General features: G+C 36.1%; 1 protein-coding gene and 1 long non-coding RNA gene across 2 annotated transcripts in view; one reads left to right on the top strand and one right to left on the bottom strand.

Moving 5' to 3' along the window:
* LOC116251562 (DNA repair protein RAD50) overlaps positions 1 to 9,045 on the bottom strand; it is a 33,755-nt gene extending 24,710 nt beyond the window's left edge. Inside the window, exons 1-17 of the mRNA XM_031625903.2 lie at positions 8,804 to 9,045; positions 8,562 to 8,648; positions 8,236 to 8,403; positions 7,614 to 7,789; positions 6,855 to 6,969; positions 4,841 to 5,069; positions 4,556 to 4,734; positions 4,303 to 4,473; positions 3,477 to 3,581; positions 3,291 to 3,392; positions 2,997 to 3,208; positions 2,561 to 2,653; positions 2,333 to 2,460; positions 2,075 to 2,189; positions 1,836 to 1,965; positions 1,517 to 1,726; positions 71 to 279 (exon numbers count right to left, since the gene is read on the bottom strand). Of these exons, the coding sequence (XP_031481763.1) occupies positions 71 to 279; positions 1,517 to 1,726; positions 1,836 to 1,965; positions 2,075 to 2,189; positions 2,333 to 2,460; positions 2,561 to 2,653; positions 2,997 to 3,208; positions 3,291 to 3,392; positions 3,477 to 3,581; positions 4,303 to 4,473; positions 4,556 to 4,734; positions 4,841 to 5,069; positions 6,855 to 6,969; positions 7,614 to 7,789; positions 8,236 to 8,403; positions 8,562 to 8,648; positions 8,804 to 8,926 (2,552 nt within the window). The 5' untranslated portion in view covers positions 8,927 to 9,045. The remainder of the gene's footprint in view (positions 1 to 70; positions 280 to 1,516; positions 1,727 to 1,835; positions 1,966 to 2,074; positions 2,190 to 2,332; positions 2,461 to 2,560; positions 2,654 to 2,996; positions 3,209 to 3,290; positions 3,393 to 3,476; positions 3,582 to 4,302; positions 4,474 to 4,555; positions 4,735 to 4,840; positions 5,070 to 6,854; positions 6,970 to 7,613; positions 7,790 to 8,235; positions 8,404 to 8,561; positions 8,649 to 8,803) is intronic.
* A 1,364-nt stretch (positions 9,046 to 10,409) lies between these two features.
* LOC116251510 (uncharacterized) lies at positions 10,410 to 16,181 on the top strand. The gene is made up of 2 exons (XR_004171688.2): positions 10,410 to 10,654; positions 12,432 to 16,181. It is a non-coding gene; the product is annotated as an uncharacterized LOC116251510 (long non-coding RNA).
* Positions 16,182 to 18,175: the final 1,994 nt, after the last annotated feature.

The raw sequence follows: 18,175 nt of genomic DNA on the forward strand, positions 1-18,175 counted from the left end.
TCCTGAAATTTGAATAGAAGAAAAGGATAGTGTATCAAAGGCCCCACAGTGACCAGAGAAATTCTTGTACCTGGTCTCTTGCAGATTATTCAGTTCAGTCTGGATCTCTTCCAAGGATTTGGCTCCTTGGGATCTGACATCAAGCTTATACTCCAAATCAGCAACCTGCCGCTGTAAACTCTGCATTTCTTGCCATAAGCGGTCTGCATTTTCAACTGGTTGAATCAAGCTTTCCAGCAAATCTTTTTCAGCCGTAGTCTGAGCTACAACACCTACAAGCTGACAGACAACAAAACTGAAAAAGTTACTGCAAATTATTCATGCCTAAACAACACAAGACCATAAAAAAATAAACCACATCAAAAATCTGACATTAAGGGGTTTGCAACTCCAAGCCATATACTCCATCCTTATTAGAACCAGTAATGAAGATACCTTCACTGAAGTGGTGGGATCTTTGGGATTAGTTAGACACAAAATCTCATTCAATTAGCTGTTATAAAAACTTATGTTCCAGTCCCCAATACAAGTGCACTAATCAATTACCCAGTCGATTGTCTCAGAACAATTTAAAAATATGTGTTTCGTTGTAACTTGTAAGTTTTACCTAAAAAAAAGTATATTTAAAATAAAAATTATATATGTAATAATAATATAACAAAAAAAAGATAAAGAGGAGGACCTATCCAGACTAACAGGAATAAGCAAAATGTAATACATAATTAGAATTTAGTAACATAAAACTTGGATTTCTTATGATTTAGCAGAAATGGTCCCATGAATCTCTATTACAGGAACTTAAAATCTAGATTGGAGAACAGAACTAAGGACCAATTACAGCTATTTGAATTACTAAAAAGAGAAACACAATACCTCAGAAAACAGCGAAGATGGGGGAGGAGCATTTGCCATTTTGTACAGAAAATTGATGCTGATACAACATCTTATAAGTTATAACAAGCCACAAGAAGGAAAATATTGCAACAGACAACAACAACAAAGAAAAGCAGCAGGAAATAAAAGCTACTTAACTACAGATTTGTCTAGGGAATAAGTAGACCGTGTTTGGATTTTAAGTAGTAACACAAAAGGACCCAATCAGCCAATTTTTTATGACATAAATACAAGAATCAAGTGATTGTTAGATAAGGTAAGAACTCCACTGAAATGAGTGAAAAAAAATGCATGTAAATAAAAATGGTTCAAAGTACTCAGGGACAAAAAAAAAACAAAGCCAAGAAGGCAGCAGCATAAAAATTAATAAAGTTTATGGGGAAATACAATGAACAGCATAGATTACTTCATGCAACTAGCAAAATATACAAAAATATATTTTTTATCGACATGTTAGTGATTCTTGAAAACATTATTACAACAGAATGTGACCTCCAAGACCAATCAAAGCAATTCAATTCCAAATCAGTTTAAGAACAAAGTCACTATAAAGTAAATTTACAAACACAACAATGTAAGCATAAACCAAAAAAATCTAATTTCCACTAAGGAAAGTCATTACATCTTCAAATGCCACAATCTTGTTCTGCAGTTCTTCAGCAAGCTCTTTCAAATTTCTCTCAGTTGAAGGAATGGCTTCATTTGAAAGCTTGACATATTCCTCATAAACTGTACGGAGCTTGTCCAATTGCTGGAAATGTGCATCAGCATTTGAAGAACTTATAGCCAACAACTTCAGACCCTCCATGGAGTTTGCATTTTTTACCCTTTGCTGCAAGGAACACATAGTAAACATGTGATTGAAGAAAAGCATAAAACAAAATGTCAATGTTATATTTGTCTATGCATCCACTGATTCACCAGAATGTATGTGAAATGACCTTCCTAACAAACTGGTCCTCCTCCTCTGCTGAGAATGGGCGCTCACAGCATGGACAGTAATGATGAGCACGTGCAACTCTTTCAAAAGGATCAAACATTTGCCGCATGCCATTTGCCATTGAATACTCACTAGAAAAACATCAAAGCCAGAAATTTAAGCCGGGAACGATATTCGATAAGTAAAAAAATCTGAGTGCACTTCAACAAAATAATTAACATAAAGAAAGAGACTAAAAACCTTTTCTGTACATCTCTTCTCTCCATAGCCTCTTGCAAAACTTTGGGGAAAGCATCAACCTCGACTGGTCCTTGAACTAGCGACTGAATTTTTGTGCCAATATACTTCCTTTTTGCTGTAAGACAGATTACATGAAGCATATAAGCAAATACAATTTCATAGGTGAAATTGTTGTCATGCTTGATTGCTGGTGGAAAGAAACAGTTGAGCATCCTGAAAGGCTCCTTCAGAGGAATGAAACATTAAAAACTGACTTACCTTCCATTTCTTTCTGCAATTTCAACAAGTTATCTTTAGCATCTTCTATTTTCATTTCCACCAATTTCATCTCTTTCTCTGCTTCCGTGGATTTTGCATTTACGTCATCGTGCTCTTTTCTAAGAATGCTGGAGGAAAATAAAGATGTTATTTACTTAACAAAATCAACAAGCTATTGCAATAGCAGATTATATCAAATTTGGAAAAGGAAAAGATGGTCAAAACAACCATAATGCAGATGTGATCTCCTTTTTAAGATCTTTGTCAGAAGGAACCCTCCCTTTCAGTACAGTCCTTATTTTATCTGTGTATTCATCCATGCTGTACATGCAAAGAAAAGAATAGAGCTATTAAAGTAGGCCAAAAGAAGGAGAAATGAACCTAAAAATACAAGCATAAAACATGGAGACATGCAACTGAGTTGTTCAGTTCGTCATTCAAGCCAACTGGCCAGACAATCAGAGAGTACAACAACCATGCTAGGCCTGGGTGACTGTTAATTTAGTCAATGACAATTTTATAAGAATCAATGGCATTAAGTTCTGCAGTTATAGAAATTAGAAAGGGCATCTGCATCCCCTAATTCTGATAAAAACAAAGGACAGCTGTTTAACCAGTCTTCTGAAATCTGAATTTTACACATATACAAAAAAGAGCACCCGACATTTTTGCACGCTTTCTCTTGCAGCCTTCTAATTCTTCTTTCTTCAGGCCCAATTTTACCCTATCTTCAGAATCACTGGCAATAACATCCTTTTCTCTGTAAAGTGATTTTATTTTGTGATCCAAGCTAAATATTTCAGTTCTCTTCTGGTGTATGTTTGACTCAAAATCTCTCTCTGCAACCTGAAGTGTCCGTTTTTGAACCTCGGATTCCTTCAAGAAGATAAACAGTGTTCACATACAGTCACTGTCAGAAGACAACAAGAAATTTCATGAAATTAGCAAAAAATAGTACCAGAAATTTCTCTTTTGCATCAATTCTAGATAGGTCCACTTCAGAGAGTTGAAGAACACCTAATTCTTCTTCAACCTCTTTCATGCGTTTCAGGAGATCAGACTACAAGTTTACAAACAAAATGAAGCAAATCAGTTCTGAGAGCAAAAAGAATCCACCCAAAAAAGATACACAGTGCATTTAAACCTTTTTCTCTAATTTAGCCATCTTCTGTCCTTCAATTTCGCTGCACCTAGAACTAACTGACTCGAAGCTTTTCCATAATCCCTTGAGTTCCACATCATTAGTTTCCTGAGATTACTGTACTCTGTCAATCAGACTAGTAGTAAAAGTATTGTTGGGAAGAATAGAACTCAAAGAAAATAATCAGAAATAGTAGCATCAAAATATACAGGAAAAAGAAGACCAGTATCCTATTGCTAGCATGGAAGCAGAGATAATGAAAACAATACTAACATCAAAATCCAGAACATTTACATAATCTGTCCTCTTAATGAATTTGTGGTGTCAACTGCAGCCCTCTGATACCGCCTCAAGATCGTGAAGGGGGCAGCAAACCTATGCAACCATGATATTTAGGAATCTACAATGGTGCAAACCGTAAGTGCAAGGAGCACACTGCAGCCTATTCCTGTGCATCAGAGACTGTTTTCTATCAAAAAATACATGTTCTATCATGCATCATCCATAAAATTATTGGATCACATGCTTGAGATTGCAGGAAAGGAAAATATGTAGCATTTACTTAAAATGAAACAAAAGACTGCATTGTCCAACATGGCCTACAATCTCACCACAAAAGCCAATTTAAAAAATGTAAAATGGACTTGATAGCAGAGAAATTTTCAGCGTGAAATGGCACAAAATTACCAATTTCCCTTATGACTTATGAGTCACCAGTACCAACAAGTATCAACTAATATTCAGTCCCTGTCTTCCACTAAGCAAAGCATAACAACAAAAGAATCTTGTAATAAAGGAATCTAGTGTTTCCAGAGGGTATCCAGCATACCCTTTTAGCACTTAAGTCTTTTTGAAGATCCTTCAACCTTGCTTTGGCTCGGTTTGTAAGGTTAAGTGCCATGTCATCGCTAAGTGGAATAACAACAGCAGATCCCAAATTATGCTGCACAACTATCCTCTGAACTGTAGCATCACGATCATGCTTCAAGGATAAATAAGCCTGGAGAATATCAGAAGTTTCATATTACATTTAATAATGATGTATACCCAAATAAAGCATACTATAACTTAAAGGATCACACCTCAGCTTCAGCTTGAAGCTTTCCAGCCTCTCGAATATAATCATTAATGTCCTTTGAATGGAAACTACTCATTGTTGTAGCATCCTGTGCATCTCTTTCTAGCTTGCTTATTTTCGACTGCAGCAAAGCAATTCTTTCTTGGAACTTAGTTTGCCATTCTATCAGCTCCTCATCAGTGTCTGGCATTAAAATGTTTCGTCACAGTGCACAAATAAGTAGACGAAGAAAGCCTTTGTGAAAGTTATATTTTTCATACTCTAAAATACAGAAAAATTTTCGACCTACCTTCATTCTCCTCAGCTAATGCAGAGAGTTGAGACTGCTGAAGCTTAAACAGAGTACTTCTTTTGGTAGTGTTAGTATTTATTTCATCCTGCAATTTTCTCAAATCCTTCAGAGTTGCCTCTGTCTGTTGTATCTTGACTTCAACATCTTGAATTTTCTTTTCGAAATGAAGAATTTGAGCTTTCACAGATTCTGCTCTCTCTTGATCTTGGGTGATGCTTTCACGAAGCTGTAAAAATAAACTAGTCAAATGTCAGAAGGCTTCAACCTTTAGATTCTTCAAGAAAAGCATACACATTTACACATAAGCAAACCTTTATATGTTCATTCATACACATTATTTGACCACCCACATTAGGCAACAACTTATATATGTGTGTGCAAATATCAGGAAATGAATATATGTATGTTTATGCTTATGCAGGAAGATATATAAAATCTTCTTCTTTCATGTAACTGAGACTCTAGAAAGAGAGTCTGATTTTTGTTAGTGTTATCAACATACTACAAAACTATGTTGAACTAAAAAGAAGAGAACATATTTTTTAGCATGGCACTATAAGAAATGAATGCTTAGCAAAGTGAAAACATAAAGACAAGAGAATCTCATGTTTATCACTATCCCCAAAGGCCCCACGCTGGCACTTGTTTCTTGCCACAGCTACCTTAGAAGCCATCAATATATTATTCTTGCACCACGTGTTTCAACCATTATCAAAATATCATTCTCGGGTTTTAAGGATGAAATTTTTCTCCGGTTTTTAACGGCAAATTTGTATTTTTCGTGAAAATTTTGGGAAAAACTTGGAAAAATTAAAAAAAATAGGTACAAATGAAATAAATGAGAAACTAATGTGAAAACACAAATAAAACTGTATAACAATGATAAAAGGAATGTTGTAATGACAATAAAAATGATGAAAATAATTTAGTTTAAGTTTATTTTTGAATCCATGATAATATCAATGCTAAAAAATAGAAAAATGAAAAAATCGAGAAAATCACGAAAAAAAAAACGCGATAAATAATTTTTCCCTGTTTTTCAAAAATTTGCAATTTTTCCCCATTTTTTTTCTTATTTTTGGCATTAATATCACAATATTTTTGAAAATATCACGATATCTGTGACACTTGTTTCAACTTCTACAAATTTTAAACAAGTATGAACTTCCAATATTTGCATTTACAGGAAATATCCATACTTGCAAAACTGTTTTCCAGATTGTAATTTGCATCCTTTCTTTGAACAAATAGAGCTCTGATCTACGACAATCAGAATTACCTAAAGTCTCTGATTCAGGCTAATAGTATTAAGATATAATAGTGATTCTGATGCAGAAATTAGAGGTCCTCCATCTAATCCCTGAATCAAAGCCGAATCTGAATTGAAGAGATTGAAAGGAAAGCAAAACAAAACAGAATATAATGGTAAAGGAGAAAGGAAATGCAAACAATTAGGGTTTTGATTAAACTAATGACTGATTACAAAATGAGCCCTAAGAAGTAAGACCCTTAATTAGACTAAAAGTGGATCCATGGGTCTAGATCCAACTACAAGAAAACAATAAATAAGAACCAAATATCAGAACTGGATCTCTTCTGCTTCTGGTTTGCGTCAAATGACTCAAATTGACATAGGAAACTTTTGCTAAGGACATATAAAGACAGGTACCAATAACTTCCAACAATCTAATAGTTCCAGTGGACACATTGCCAATAATATATAACTACTGGCAATCTAATAGCTTCTCCACGGTACATCATCTTCTGCATTTAATGGTGCTCTATGTTGGAAACTCACATCTAAAGCATATCCCGAAAAGACATTAAAATACAAAGCCAAATGTGTACAAGGACCTTGCATTAATTTCACCACAATACAAGCATGTAGGAAAATAGAGCAACTAAGCAGGCAAATATGAATGGAGAAACTCCAACTGGCAATTCCAGAGGAAGAGATAATGAAGAAGGATAGTCTCAATGCAGATAAATTTATGGTTAATATGTAAACCACCTTCAATGCTGCATCTTTCAAAGTTTGGAGATTCTCTAATTTAAGCCTATACATCTTTATCTCCTGTGCTTGATCCTTGTGAAGCTTCTTTATTACCTCTAGGGCCTTTGTATATCTGAGTGGAAGAGACAATGAAACAATTACCAAAAAACTAATCTATTTCAGTAAACCATGATTGGAGAACCTATAAAAGCAAACTATACTATACAAAAGAACAATAAGAAACATAATTATTACTATGAAAAACAACACCTTAGAATGTGGTTCAAAGCGAATAAGGAAATAATTTCATCTGCAAGAATACGATGGAAAACATGGGAACACCAAAATCAAGCAACTTTTCAAGTAGGAACATGGCTTAAGAAAGAGCGTTTGAATATGGCAGCTAGGGTTTCCTATTGAAAATTGATTTATGTGTTTGCCTTATCCTAAAATGTTGTAAAACTTACAAATTTCTCAACTTGGGAAACCATCTTGATTGCAAATATGTCCACATTGTGTCCTATGCCTGAATATACCTTACAGCACGAAAAGCTAATTAGCTAGGAGGGACAGAATATGCTGTGCAAAAGCGCTGTCAAAATAACCTGGAACCTTTCCATTTAATAAGTAGTAAAAATATGTGGTCAAATATTTTTTTAGATGAAGGTTCTTCTTCCCATCCTTTTCCAAAAAAGCATGAAGTCCATTCATTAAAGCAAATGAAAATATTTCAAGCTTTGGAAATGTAAATCTTAAAACAAATAGTTAACCATATACCTGGTGGCAGAAAAAATATCGTCAAACTTTTTCTTCAATGTTGAGGGGTCCTGCAACGGCCAATTTGCTTCATCTTGGTGAGCAAATATAACATTTTCCAAAATAGCTTTTGAGACTCCCATTAAAGCAGAAATTTCCCTATCCATGTCTGCGCATCGGTAGCTCAAGCATACTTTCTGCATTTGCAAGAGTTACCAGTTCAATTCAATGTTATAAAGCTAGAAAATACACATTTAGCTTCTGGAGAAAGATTAACACGTTAGCTAAACAATCACGCTAAGAACCAACTGACGCTTTCTATGACAAGTTATTTATCGATTCGTTCATTGAGCTGTCTATGCATCAATCCTTCATAATTTTGCCTATGTCATAGCAACACGTATGTAAAACCTCTCCATTCAACGAAAATACTCCTGCAGAAGCAAGGATCCATATTGCAAAAAGTCGTGCCTAAAAGCTAACGTTCATTTTTTAAGTATACAATAGAACTGTCTGCCAAGCACGCAGAAACCAAGCTGCCAGTGGTTCCTGTTGTGCAATTTCATTCCTTCGTTATGACTTAGTCATGGCCTTCATTTCCACTGAAAGTAAACTAAACAATTGCCCACGTAGAACGATATACCTCCCCGGTGTGAGGGTTAACCGTCTGCAACACGCTTTCTATGGCCTTATACTCCATCTTGGATGCCTTCTGCGTTAACTGGAATGACCGGATACACACGACGTCCTTACCGGCTGCCGTCTTGAACCGAAGCTTAATCTGTCCCTTAGTCTCCGTCTCTCCGGCGACCTGCCACCGCAAAATCACACATACATACCAGGAAAAAATAAAAAATAAAAAGCGTTAACACCGCCGATCTTCCTCCGTCCACCAAGTCAAGCCTCAAAATAGCCCAAGAAAAAAAATCACGGATCATCAAATAAATAGTACATCGTTTGAAACCTCACCTTCGGGTCATGAATAAAACTATGACCGGACCGTGCATTGGGTGGCAATTCCCCCGTGCAGGCATGCTTCAGGCACTCGATTATAGTCTAAGAAAATAATAACACAGAGCCAATAAGTGCAGGAAAAGAGGAGTTACTAAAGCAGTAGAGTAAGGGTTCCTTCTGCTTCTGGTCATCGTCATCAACGCCTTCTTCTTCGCATGAGGATTAAATGGCAAAGAGGAGAGTGGACGGGCCATTACCGTCTTGCCGGCGCCATTGGGGCCGACGATAAGGGTGAGGGGCTTGTAGAATGTGATGACGTGCTTGTTCTCCGGGCTGAAGCTGCGTATGCCCTTTATCAGCATCTTGTCCACTGTACTCATATTCGATCATTTACGACCTTCCCCCACCAGAGTCACAGAGAAGGGAGGGAGAGAAAGCAAGAGAGACGGCGGGTAGTCTTCCAGGAGAAGGAATGCGAAAATGGCGCGCTGGTGTCGCCGTTCGCCGATTTCATGCGTGAAGAAAGAAGGCGGGTCGTGAGACTTTATATGAGATTCATGCCCCGGATCCGAAGTGTTTTGTCCGTTAATCTGTCCAAAACTTTTTCTCTTATTATAATTGACAGGCTTGGTGTGAAAAACTGAAATCTGGTCACAAAGGTGCGTTTGAGAACCTGGAACAAGAAAGAATGTGACAGAAATTTCAGGAGCCATCGATTTGAAACAAATGATAAATGGTCAGCTCTTCTTATATTTATTGAGTCAACCCAAATAGTATAAAACTAAGAGAAAAACTCAAGCGCCCTTGACTAGAGAGATAAAATCTTTACATGTTGTTTGGTAATAATAACAAATTGTTACAATTCATAAAACAAAGTAACAATGTGTATGATGAATTTATTCAAATTTTCTAGGCAATTTCATTTGATAGTAACAATTTGTTATTATTGTCAAACAATTTATTAGAGGTATTTGGTAGTTGCAATTTTATTTCCTTCGATGTATTTTTTTAATATGCACAAGCAAACTTGGAAAATCATGTCTCATGTCGTATGACTTACAAAATTAGAGGTGCATATAAGTTGGAATAGACACGGATATGATAAACATGGAAGTGATATGTCAATCATTTTGCCAAATATTGCAAGCACTTCAGAAAATTATATTTCATAGATCAATATCATATCCATGTTAATTATAAATAGGAAGGTAATAAATCCGATTTAGATTTGATAACCTATTTACTTACATATTGGTTGACCCAACAAATTTGTGTATTTATATACTAGCACTTTTAAATCATTTACTTGTTTATATAATGGTGCCCTCGATTATTTTACTGCGGCCTAAATATTTTCGAACGAGTTTCTTCAACGAAAAAATTATTAGCTCCACAACTACCATGTTCGTCTTGAGGAACACGCATAGCTCCAACATCGATACATCTGTTTGTCGAGTTACTTTGCCTGCCTCTGCCTGTCCTTCAACGTTTCATCTCTTGCTCTTAATTAAACATGCAGAGATATCTTTGGCTTATCAAACCTATCCTAAATGATAAGTACGTTTCTCTTGTCTTACATTTTGGAAACCCTTGAGCTTGAGTTTTTGAATTCTCTGTGCTATGTTTTCTCCTTTTTTTTTCTTGCTTAATTTGAATTTAATATTTATTTTGTTCAATCAATTCAACAGTAACACATTCTAATTACGTCTTATGGAGTGCCAAATGATCGTATGTGCAATTACATGTTTAAAACTCATTCACAAAACGGCCAATTAATTTATGAAACAGACATAGCATCGAACGCCAACTTGATCCGACCCGGTTTATCACTATATAAGATCCCAGTTCCTCGCTCTTCGGTTTTGTGAGGGTTTTAGCCTTAGCCGCCGCAGAGGCGCCGACCCTGCTATAGGCCTCAAGCCTCCGTGTCGACGGCGGCGCAGCCACAGTTCATTGATTCTATCCTCTCCCTGTATTTCCCTCTCTGCCTCCTAATGCTGCGGCAGTGCGGATTTTCCATCTCTGGTCGAGAGATGGGATGGTTTCATGGCAGGAAGCTGCAAAGTCACTGAAGACCGCGATAGACGAAATGGGGAAGATTTAATCTGGTTAGTTCGTCGTGGGGCATGTATTTCGTTGGTAGTCCGGGTTTTTTCACTATTACATGTTTTTTCACGTCAACCAAATCGATTTCATTTTTTCTCTCCTTAACCGAATAATCGTCCTTAATTTTTTTGTGATGGTATTTGAAGTGTTGATTAGGGTAAAGATTGAATATCCGGCATAACCGTTTATGTATTAAAGTCATAGATGTATGTCAACCCGTTAGTTCATTTTAGATTTCCTCGTATGGTACTGCTGTTTTAGGTTTAAAATGGATTTTTTCTTAAAAGGGCTAATTTTCAAAAGTAGTTTCAGTTTAAAAGCTAGGCAGTTGAGTTGTTCGATCTTTCTCTCTTTCGCAGTTTCCTTGTCCCGACAAACGAATTTGATAATCCGATGTAGAGTGTGTTATTTCCAAGCATCTCACTTCTGTCATAATTTGGGATGTCTCTCACTTAATGTCTGTTTACGTGTTAGAACCGTGCCTTTTTGGTTTTGACATTAGTCATTATAGTTCGTACGAAAAGGACTGCTGGTAACGCGACGATGCTCAAATTGAATGGTCAAACACTGCCTGTGACACGTAAAACTAACTCCATCAACTGATAGTGTGGATTTCGTTATCTGTGGATCTCACTATTTTTATGGCATGGTACATCTTTTGACTCGGTTTGTCACTGTGCCGTTGTGATGTTAATGTTTATTTACATGTTTTCTATGTGTCTTCTCTCTATCCAGGCTTCTCAGTTGGGGCCATTTGATGGCCCAGGAGAAAATTTATGGGGAAAAGAATTCTAAAAAAGTTTTATTGGAAGAGGGTGAAAGTGGAAAAATTGGACATTCGTTCTTTCATAAATCTGATTGCTGTCAATATCATGTCTCTCTTTCTTCATTTTCCTCTTTATGGGAAAGAAACCGTAACACCCATTTACCTGTGCTGTTCAGGTTCTGATGCACTCATTAGTTTCATGTTGGGAATCTGATGTTGTATGACACTCTACTCGAAGGTTACCCATAGTGGAGATAAAATTCCCTTTTGTCCTTGAGATTTTGTACATTGTAGCGTCTTTGAATGCTTATAGCTTGTTTCTTTTGAATACTCTGGTTATTGCTAATTGATGTGTTTAAGGATGGTGAGCCAGACTTAGTCAGGTGCCTATCATATTAAATATTGGTAGATACAGTTACGAGTCTGGTAAAGTGATTGTGTCCATCGTTACACAGGGAGATGGCCCTTCTCAGGGTCGATGACCACTAGTGTTACATCTGGACTCTACAATTATGCTCCGCTTGCTGACAAAAAAATGGACGTCTGTCAATATCTGTTAGCAAAATCTGATATTGATGCCACGTGAAATTGTTTAAGTTGCATTTCTTGCTGCACCTACTATTGCATTTATTTATCGTGAAAGATGCTTGAAGTTATCGTGAACATGTGTGAGCTGCTGATTAAGAAAATAGCAATCAGTGATAGAATTGGTCTGATATTAAAGCAAAATGGCTTAGTACTAGGTCAGTGATTGACTATGTGTGGAAAAAAGTTCTCATATGGAGATGATAGATAATATACTTCCTAGATTGTGTAGGAGAAACCTCATGTAATGGTCCTTTTTGGTGTTGTATTATAATTATGGCCCACATTCTTGTTTCTCTACTTTAATCATCGATTATGTGGGAGATACATTTTAACCAGCTGATGATATTTTGATATATAGTCTGCATTTATGCATTATAATCATGCATAGCTCTTCCTCATGGATACTTGCCATGTGTCTGTTGCAGTTAACAAGTATTGATTGGTGAGAATTCTACCTAAGGTCCAGTCTCAGCATTTCAATCCTGAGATGCTGCCAAGACACATCAAGGAATCTGACATGTGATCCCCTTGCTAATCCAAATTATATCAAAGTAGATATCCTTGTCCCTCTTTTGAAGAGAAGAGCACATCTTTGAAGAACCAATGGTGAATTGTCCTTGAAGCGGAGTCCGGTTGGGACTGATCAAGCCAGCATGGAATGCTGACAGGCACAGCACAAATAAGTAAATAAATAAATATATATATATATATATATATATATATATAATATTGTATAGGTTTTGAAATATTTGTGCTAAAATTATGGGCCGTTTAATCAATGTGGTTCATTGACTCACAAGTTGTCAGTTGTAAAATAACTTTTGACTAGATGACAAATAATTTTATTTTTTCAGATAAAAAAAAAAGTTGGCATTTCCATATTTATTTAATTGATAATGTCAAATTGTTGATACTATTGCACTTGCGCATGGTAATTTCATTTTTTCAGGTCCCACGTTGTGTTAGCCTTTAAGATTACTCCCTCTCTCTTTATCATGGAGAGTAAGTCAACCGTTTAGGGATGGTCTTTTCAATAATTTTTGAGTTATTTTTTGCAATCCGACCATATGGATGTACGTGAAATTTTCAAATGAAAGGGAAAATGTTGCAAGGTTAATAAGGGCTCTAAATCTAATGGTTTTTGGCTCAAAATTTGATATGCACATTCTCAAGGCTTGATTATTCTCTTGCTTCTTTGAATGCTTTGTGTTCATCAAATTTGGTTAGAGTTTTAAGGAAGTATGGTTTGTGCCTTTTAAAAGTGTTTGTATTGTTCCTTTCTTCTTTTGAACTAGTGAAATATTTTAAGGTTCCATTAAGTGATTCAAGTGGTGTCGGCACAATATGCAACTCCATGTGGCTTTTATAACTCGAGTTTTGAAAGCCTAATGCTCACTAACGTCGAATATTTAATTTCTTTTCAAAGTGAATCGTTAAGAAAGTGATCAATTAAAAAATTTGATTTTATTTCCAAAACTAATAGTTATTTTAGAAACATAGTAATGTTTTTTTAATAAGTTATTTTATACATGGCTTATGAGCGGTTTGATTTTGGTAATTGGATGACCTATGATGATGTTTACAGTGTTCAGTTTTTTTGGTGGAGCTTATATATATATATATATATATATATATTAATAAGTTATTTTATACATGGCTTATGAGCGGTTTGATTTTGGTCATTGGATGACCTATGATGATGTTTACAGTGTTCAGTTTTTTTGGTGGAGCTTTTATATATATATATATATATATATATATATATATATATATATATATATAATAGGTAAACTGCCGATTGCTGGATGACTGTATATTTGAAATCTGTCCGGATATTATTGGTTCCTCAAACTGTCAAATTGCTTTATTAAAATTTTAGATTTTCATGATGCTTCCCTTGCCTGCATTTATAATGGTTTAGACAAGTGATTGTTCCCCATTTATATGATCATGAGATGCTTCTCTTTGGTTCTTGAGTTACAGTTGGCCTTGTCTTCCTGTTCTTCTCAGATAAAGTGCTCTTCAATAACAATGCATTGGTGTGAGCATTTGGAAAAGCTTATCACTATGTGATTATTTTGCATTTGATTGTTATGGACAAAGTATATATATGTATATATATATATATATATATATATATATTTCTATTTATTTTTTTGATGAAATGAATGGCCAAGTTATCTGAATATGACAGTCGGTTTGATGTTGTGATCTCCCAATGGTGGGCACTCTCTCCCTCTCTCTCTCTCTTTGCATCGAGTGTCATTATAACAAGTTGAAAAGTACCAGGACGAAGCTATGCCATGAGCTTAGAGGTTGCTGAGCTCGATACAACCTCTCCAAAGGAGTCAGGTGAAATGATATATGCCTAATATAGATGATATATGCCTAGTATAGACTTAGAGCAAGTAATAAACAGCTGAAGACACCTTGATTACCTGAATAATGTGCTTTGCTGATAACGTCAGCATTCTGCGATTGTCTAGATGATAGTGCTTGCATTATCCACTACGGAAAGTGCTCTACAATACGCTTATGGGTTTTTCAGTCGATTAACAAACAAAACTAGCTGCATCCATTCCACCTTGGTCTACCACTGAGGTCAACCTTAGAACACGAATTCTGCTTCAAACATGAATATAAGAAAGGGAAAAAAAGTTCCAGGAAGTTTCCATTTCATCATATGATGTCCATAGCAGAAGCCAGCTGTTTTTTGTCAACAAAAAGAATGGCTTCAACGCCTTTCAATTGAGGCAGATGCTGGACCATCATATGTATTCTAAAGAGCGTGATCAAGGTGTTTTAATAGGTGGAAGTTGAACCTCATTTGGTCACTACTTGCAGTTTGGTCATGCTGATCTTAAGACACTTGTTCTTGATGATGAATAGTGTCGGAAATCATTTGAATTCTTAACATTTAAAGCAGCGGACTGGTAAATAATGTTCACAAAAATCTGTTTCTGCATTCTTACATGCATGTCAGAAGAAGGACAGGGGTGGGGAAGGAAGGAGAAGGAAAAGATGAATGGGGAAGAATGGTGAAGAAGAAAAAAGGGTGCGGAGGAAGGAGAGGAAGATGAAAGAAGAGTAAGGAGGGGAAGGAGAAGAAGACCAAATTGGGACAAGGAAAAGTAAAAGAGAAAATGGGAAGAAAGTGGGAGCAGGGGAAAGGGGAAGAAGAAGGGGAGCAGGAAGAAGGGAAGGGAAAAAGGGGGGAATATACCTGCGATTTCCGTCTGGGAAAGTTGAGATTCCTAACGATGCTTCTAGTCGTGTTCTGTGGGCATCACGAGTACGTGCTCCAAAAGTTTTACCTGACTGAAGCAAAGCTTTTTCAGTATGAAACACCTCCTAAATTTTCTTTACGGAAGAATGCAAACCATGCGCTACCTTCTTTCTATTCATATCAATATGGTCTATGTTCTGTCGCAGATCACCAATCAGTGGGCAAATGTTGACATTTGTTTTGGGAAAAAAGCACCTTACATCATGAGTTTATGAAGTCTAAAGGCCATTATGTGCCTTAAATCCTTAAGCATCTGTTTTTATTCGAGGGCTTCTGAAACTCGCGGTCGTCAATAGGCTGGTGACATCCAGGTCTCTGTATTTCATAAAGCCATGTTAGTTTCTTCAATAAATGAAACGAACAACTTGTTTAGCTTTGATATACTTTGATTTTGTGTAGTGAATTTAGCTTTAACTTCTTGCATTGGAAAAAATCCAACTGTGCAAGCCTGTGCTTCTATGTTCTATTTCTATCAGGTAACGTCATGATATTAACCTCGACGGTCAAGTCAAACCATCCCATTTCTATTTTCTGCGACTGTAGATATAGTTTTTATTCTGTAACAATCCATGGTTGCTCTGTGCATAGCACAATCTTCTCTCTTCCTGATGAAAGAATAATGGCTGGGCAAAATGTTAAAACAACTGGAAAAGGTCATGGCCAGTAGGGTCGTGGGCTCAAAGATTTTTTCTTCGCATTCTTAAGGGCTAATGGCGCAGGAATGGAGCATAGAAGATCCAGTTCCAATTTTTGGTTTTTATATGTTATTTTCTTTTTATTTGGATTCAGATCCAGGGGAAATGTTTTTTGTCTATATGAAGGCGTTTAGGCCTCATATTGTAAGGGGGATCTTGAGTTTTAATAAAATCCTAATGGTTATTTGTGTTTACTGTTTCCTTTCACTCTTTTTCGTTTCGTTTTGTATTCCTTTCGATTCTCCCTAGATTAGTTGGGCGTTGATCATGGATTAGAGGAGGAGTCCTCTTTTCCACTGCATCAGCTAAGCTCTGATGTTCTGTGTTCAAAGGGCCTTCATCTAGGAGCTGTAGTGTCTTGCATAGGCCACTTAAGGTATGGGCATGTTCAACCTTTTGTGGCTAGACCTCTTACCGTAAGCAGAGCTGTGGTTACAGGAAATGTTGGTGTTTCATGAATCTATGTCGAAGAGTTAGGTAGATTCATGAAACAACTTCAATGCATTGATAATATTTGAGATAGATTTATGAAACATTAATATCATGATGTTGTTACCAAGCACATACTGAGCCTGAGGTTGTATAGGCAGTCGGCAATATAAATCCACAGAATTTGTTTACCATGTATAGTGCCTTTCTGCTATTTCACTGTATACCTGTTTTCCCAATTAATAAATTATTTCATTTTTTTTTTCTAATAATTGTGTATTGGTGCCATTCAAAACTTTCTGGCTCGCTACTTCCTAGAGGCGGCTTGATACCAAGAAAAAAAAAAGTACTTTTAAGAAGTTATCGTTTTTCCCTGAACAACTTTTCCAGAAAAGGTTCGTAGGAAAAATATTTTCAAGCCATCAAATGCCTTGTAAGACTAGTTGTTCTGCTTTGGTGTAAGAAGCTGCAAGCATCCATCATTTCTCTAAAAGTACACCATGCTTTAACCTTTCAGCATACGAATTGTTGAGCACATGAGCCAAGAAGTCGTGAAGATTTCCTGGAACTTCCGACGCAGACTGGGTTTGCTTCGGTCACATAGAGGCTAAAGTTGTTGAGCATAAGACGGTTGTCCTTCTCAATGAGATACAAGAAGATACGTGGTCATCACAAAAATCATAAGGAATCTTACAGGAAGCACCTGCATTGATAATGACGATTCAGCTAACATGAAAGCTACTGGTTATCGTCATTGTCAACTGATAATATGAGGGTTTTGAATTATAGTGCCTAATTTTTTTTATTGCTGCGTGTTTTTTTGGGCAAGTGTCAAATTTTTTAATAGGGTATCTGTTAACTATATAAATACATAAATGGAAGAAAGAGAAAGAAGCTGGTATATTCCAGACAGATTCGTGCTGCCTTGTCTTCTTCCAAATTAGACCATAAAATATTTTAAAATATAGCCTTAAAGAGTGTAACATAGTTGGTTGAGTAGGGTAAGTGGGCATATAGAACCAGTATTGCCTGTTTGATTTTTGTAGGTGCTACTCTCATGAATCGTAACTGGTGGGATTACAATACTAAAAGTTGATATATGTATTGTACTTTATCCAGGTCCGGATGCAGCCTATAGCCCCAGAGGTAGGAAAAATGAGGACCTGTTCACAAAGTGTGTGATAATCGCTTTACAAAATACAAAAGAAACTGAAACCCGAACATCAGGTTCTTACACGATTTTTTCTTTTTTTTTTCAATCCTTACAAGCAAAACATGGTGGGCAGAACTTGATGTCAAAATTATTAAGAAGAAAACGTCTTGAAACATGTCTTCTTAAGTGGCTGAAAGTGCCTGTAAAGGAGAAATATCTCTCTACTTTAAACACACAATGGTGCCTTCCAACTTCTGTTGTGCTTTAGTCTAAAGTAATACATAGTCTTATAATATGGATGGAATTCAATTTTTTGTTAAAAAATAATGCTACTGATCGTAAGTTTAAGAAACAAATGACTTTTTACCAAGCGAATTTTGTTGGATATTGAGTCATCATGCTCATGATTGTCTTTCTTAAACATTGGAATGATGTGATTCAAAGTTGGTTGTTTGTTAGATAAACTATGTAGATCACATTTATCAAATTATTTAGTCCATCTTGTTGTTTGAAAACCTGAGGCAAAGTGTCATTCATAAGTTATTGTTATACTATTTTAATTTTTTGTAAGTGATATGGCATTTTGTTCATCCAATCTTAAAATAC

The sequence above is a fragment of the Nymphaea colorata genome, chromosome 3, assembly GCF_008831285.2.
Source record: "Nymphaea colorata isolate Beijing-Zhang1983 chromosome 3, ASM883128v2, whole genome shotgun sequence".
Classification (NCBI taxonomy): Eukaryota; Viridiplantae; Streptophyta; class Magnoliopsida; order Nymphaeales; family Nymphaeaceae; genus Nymphaea; species Nymphaea colorata.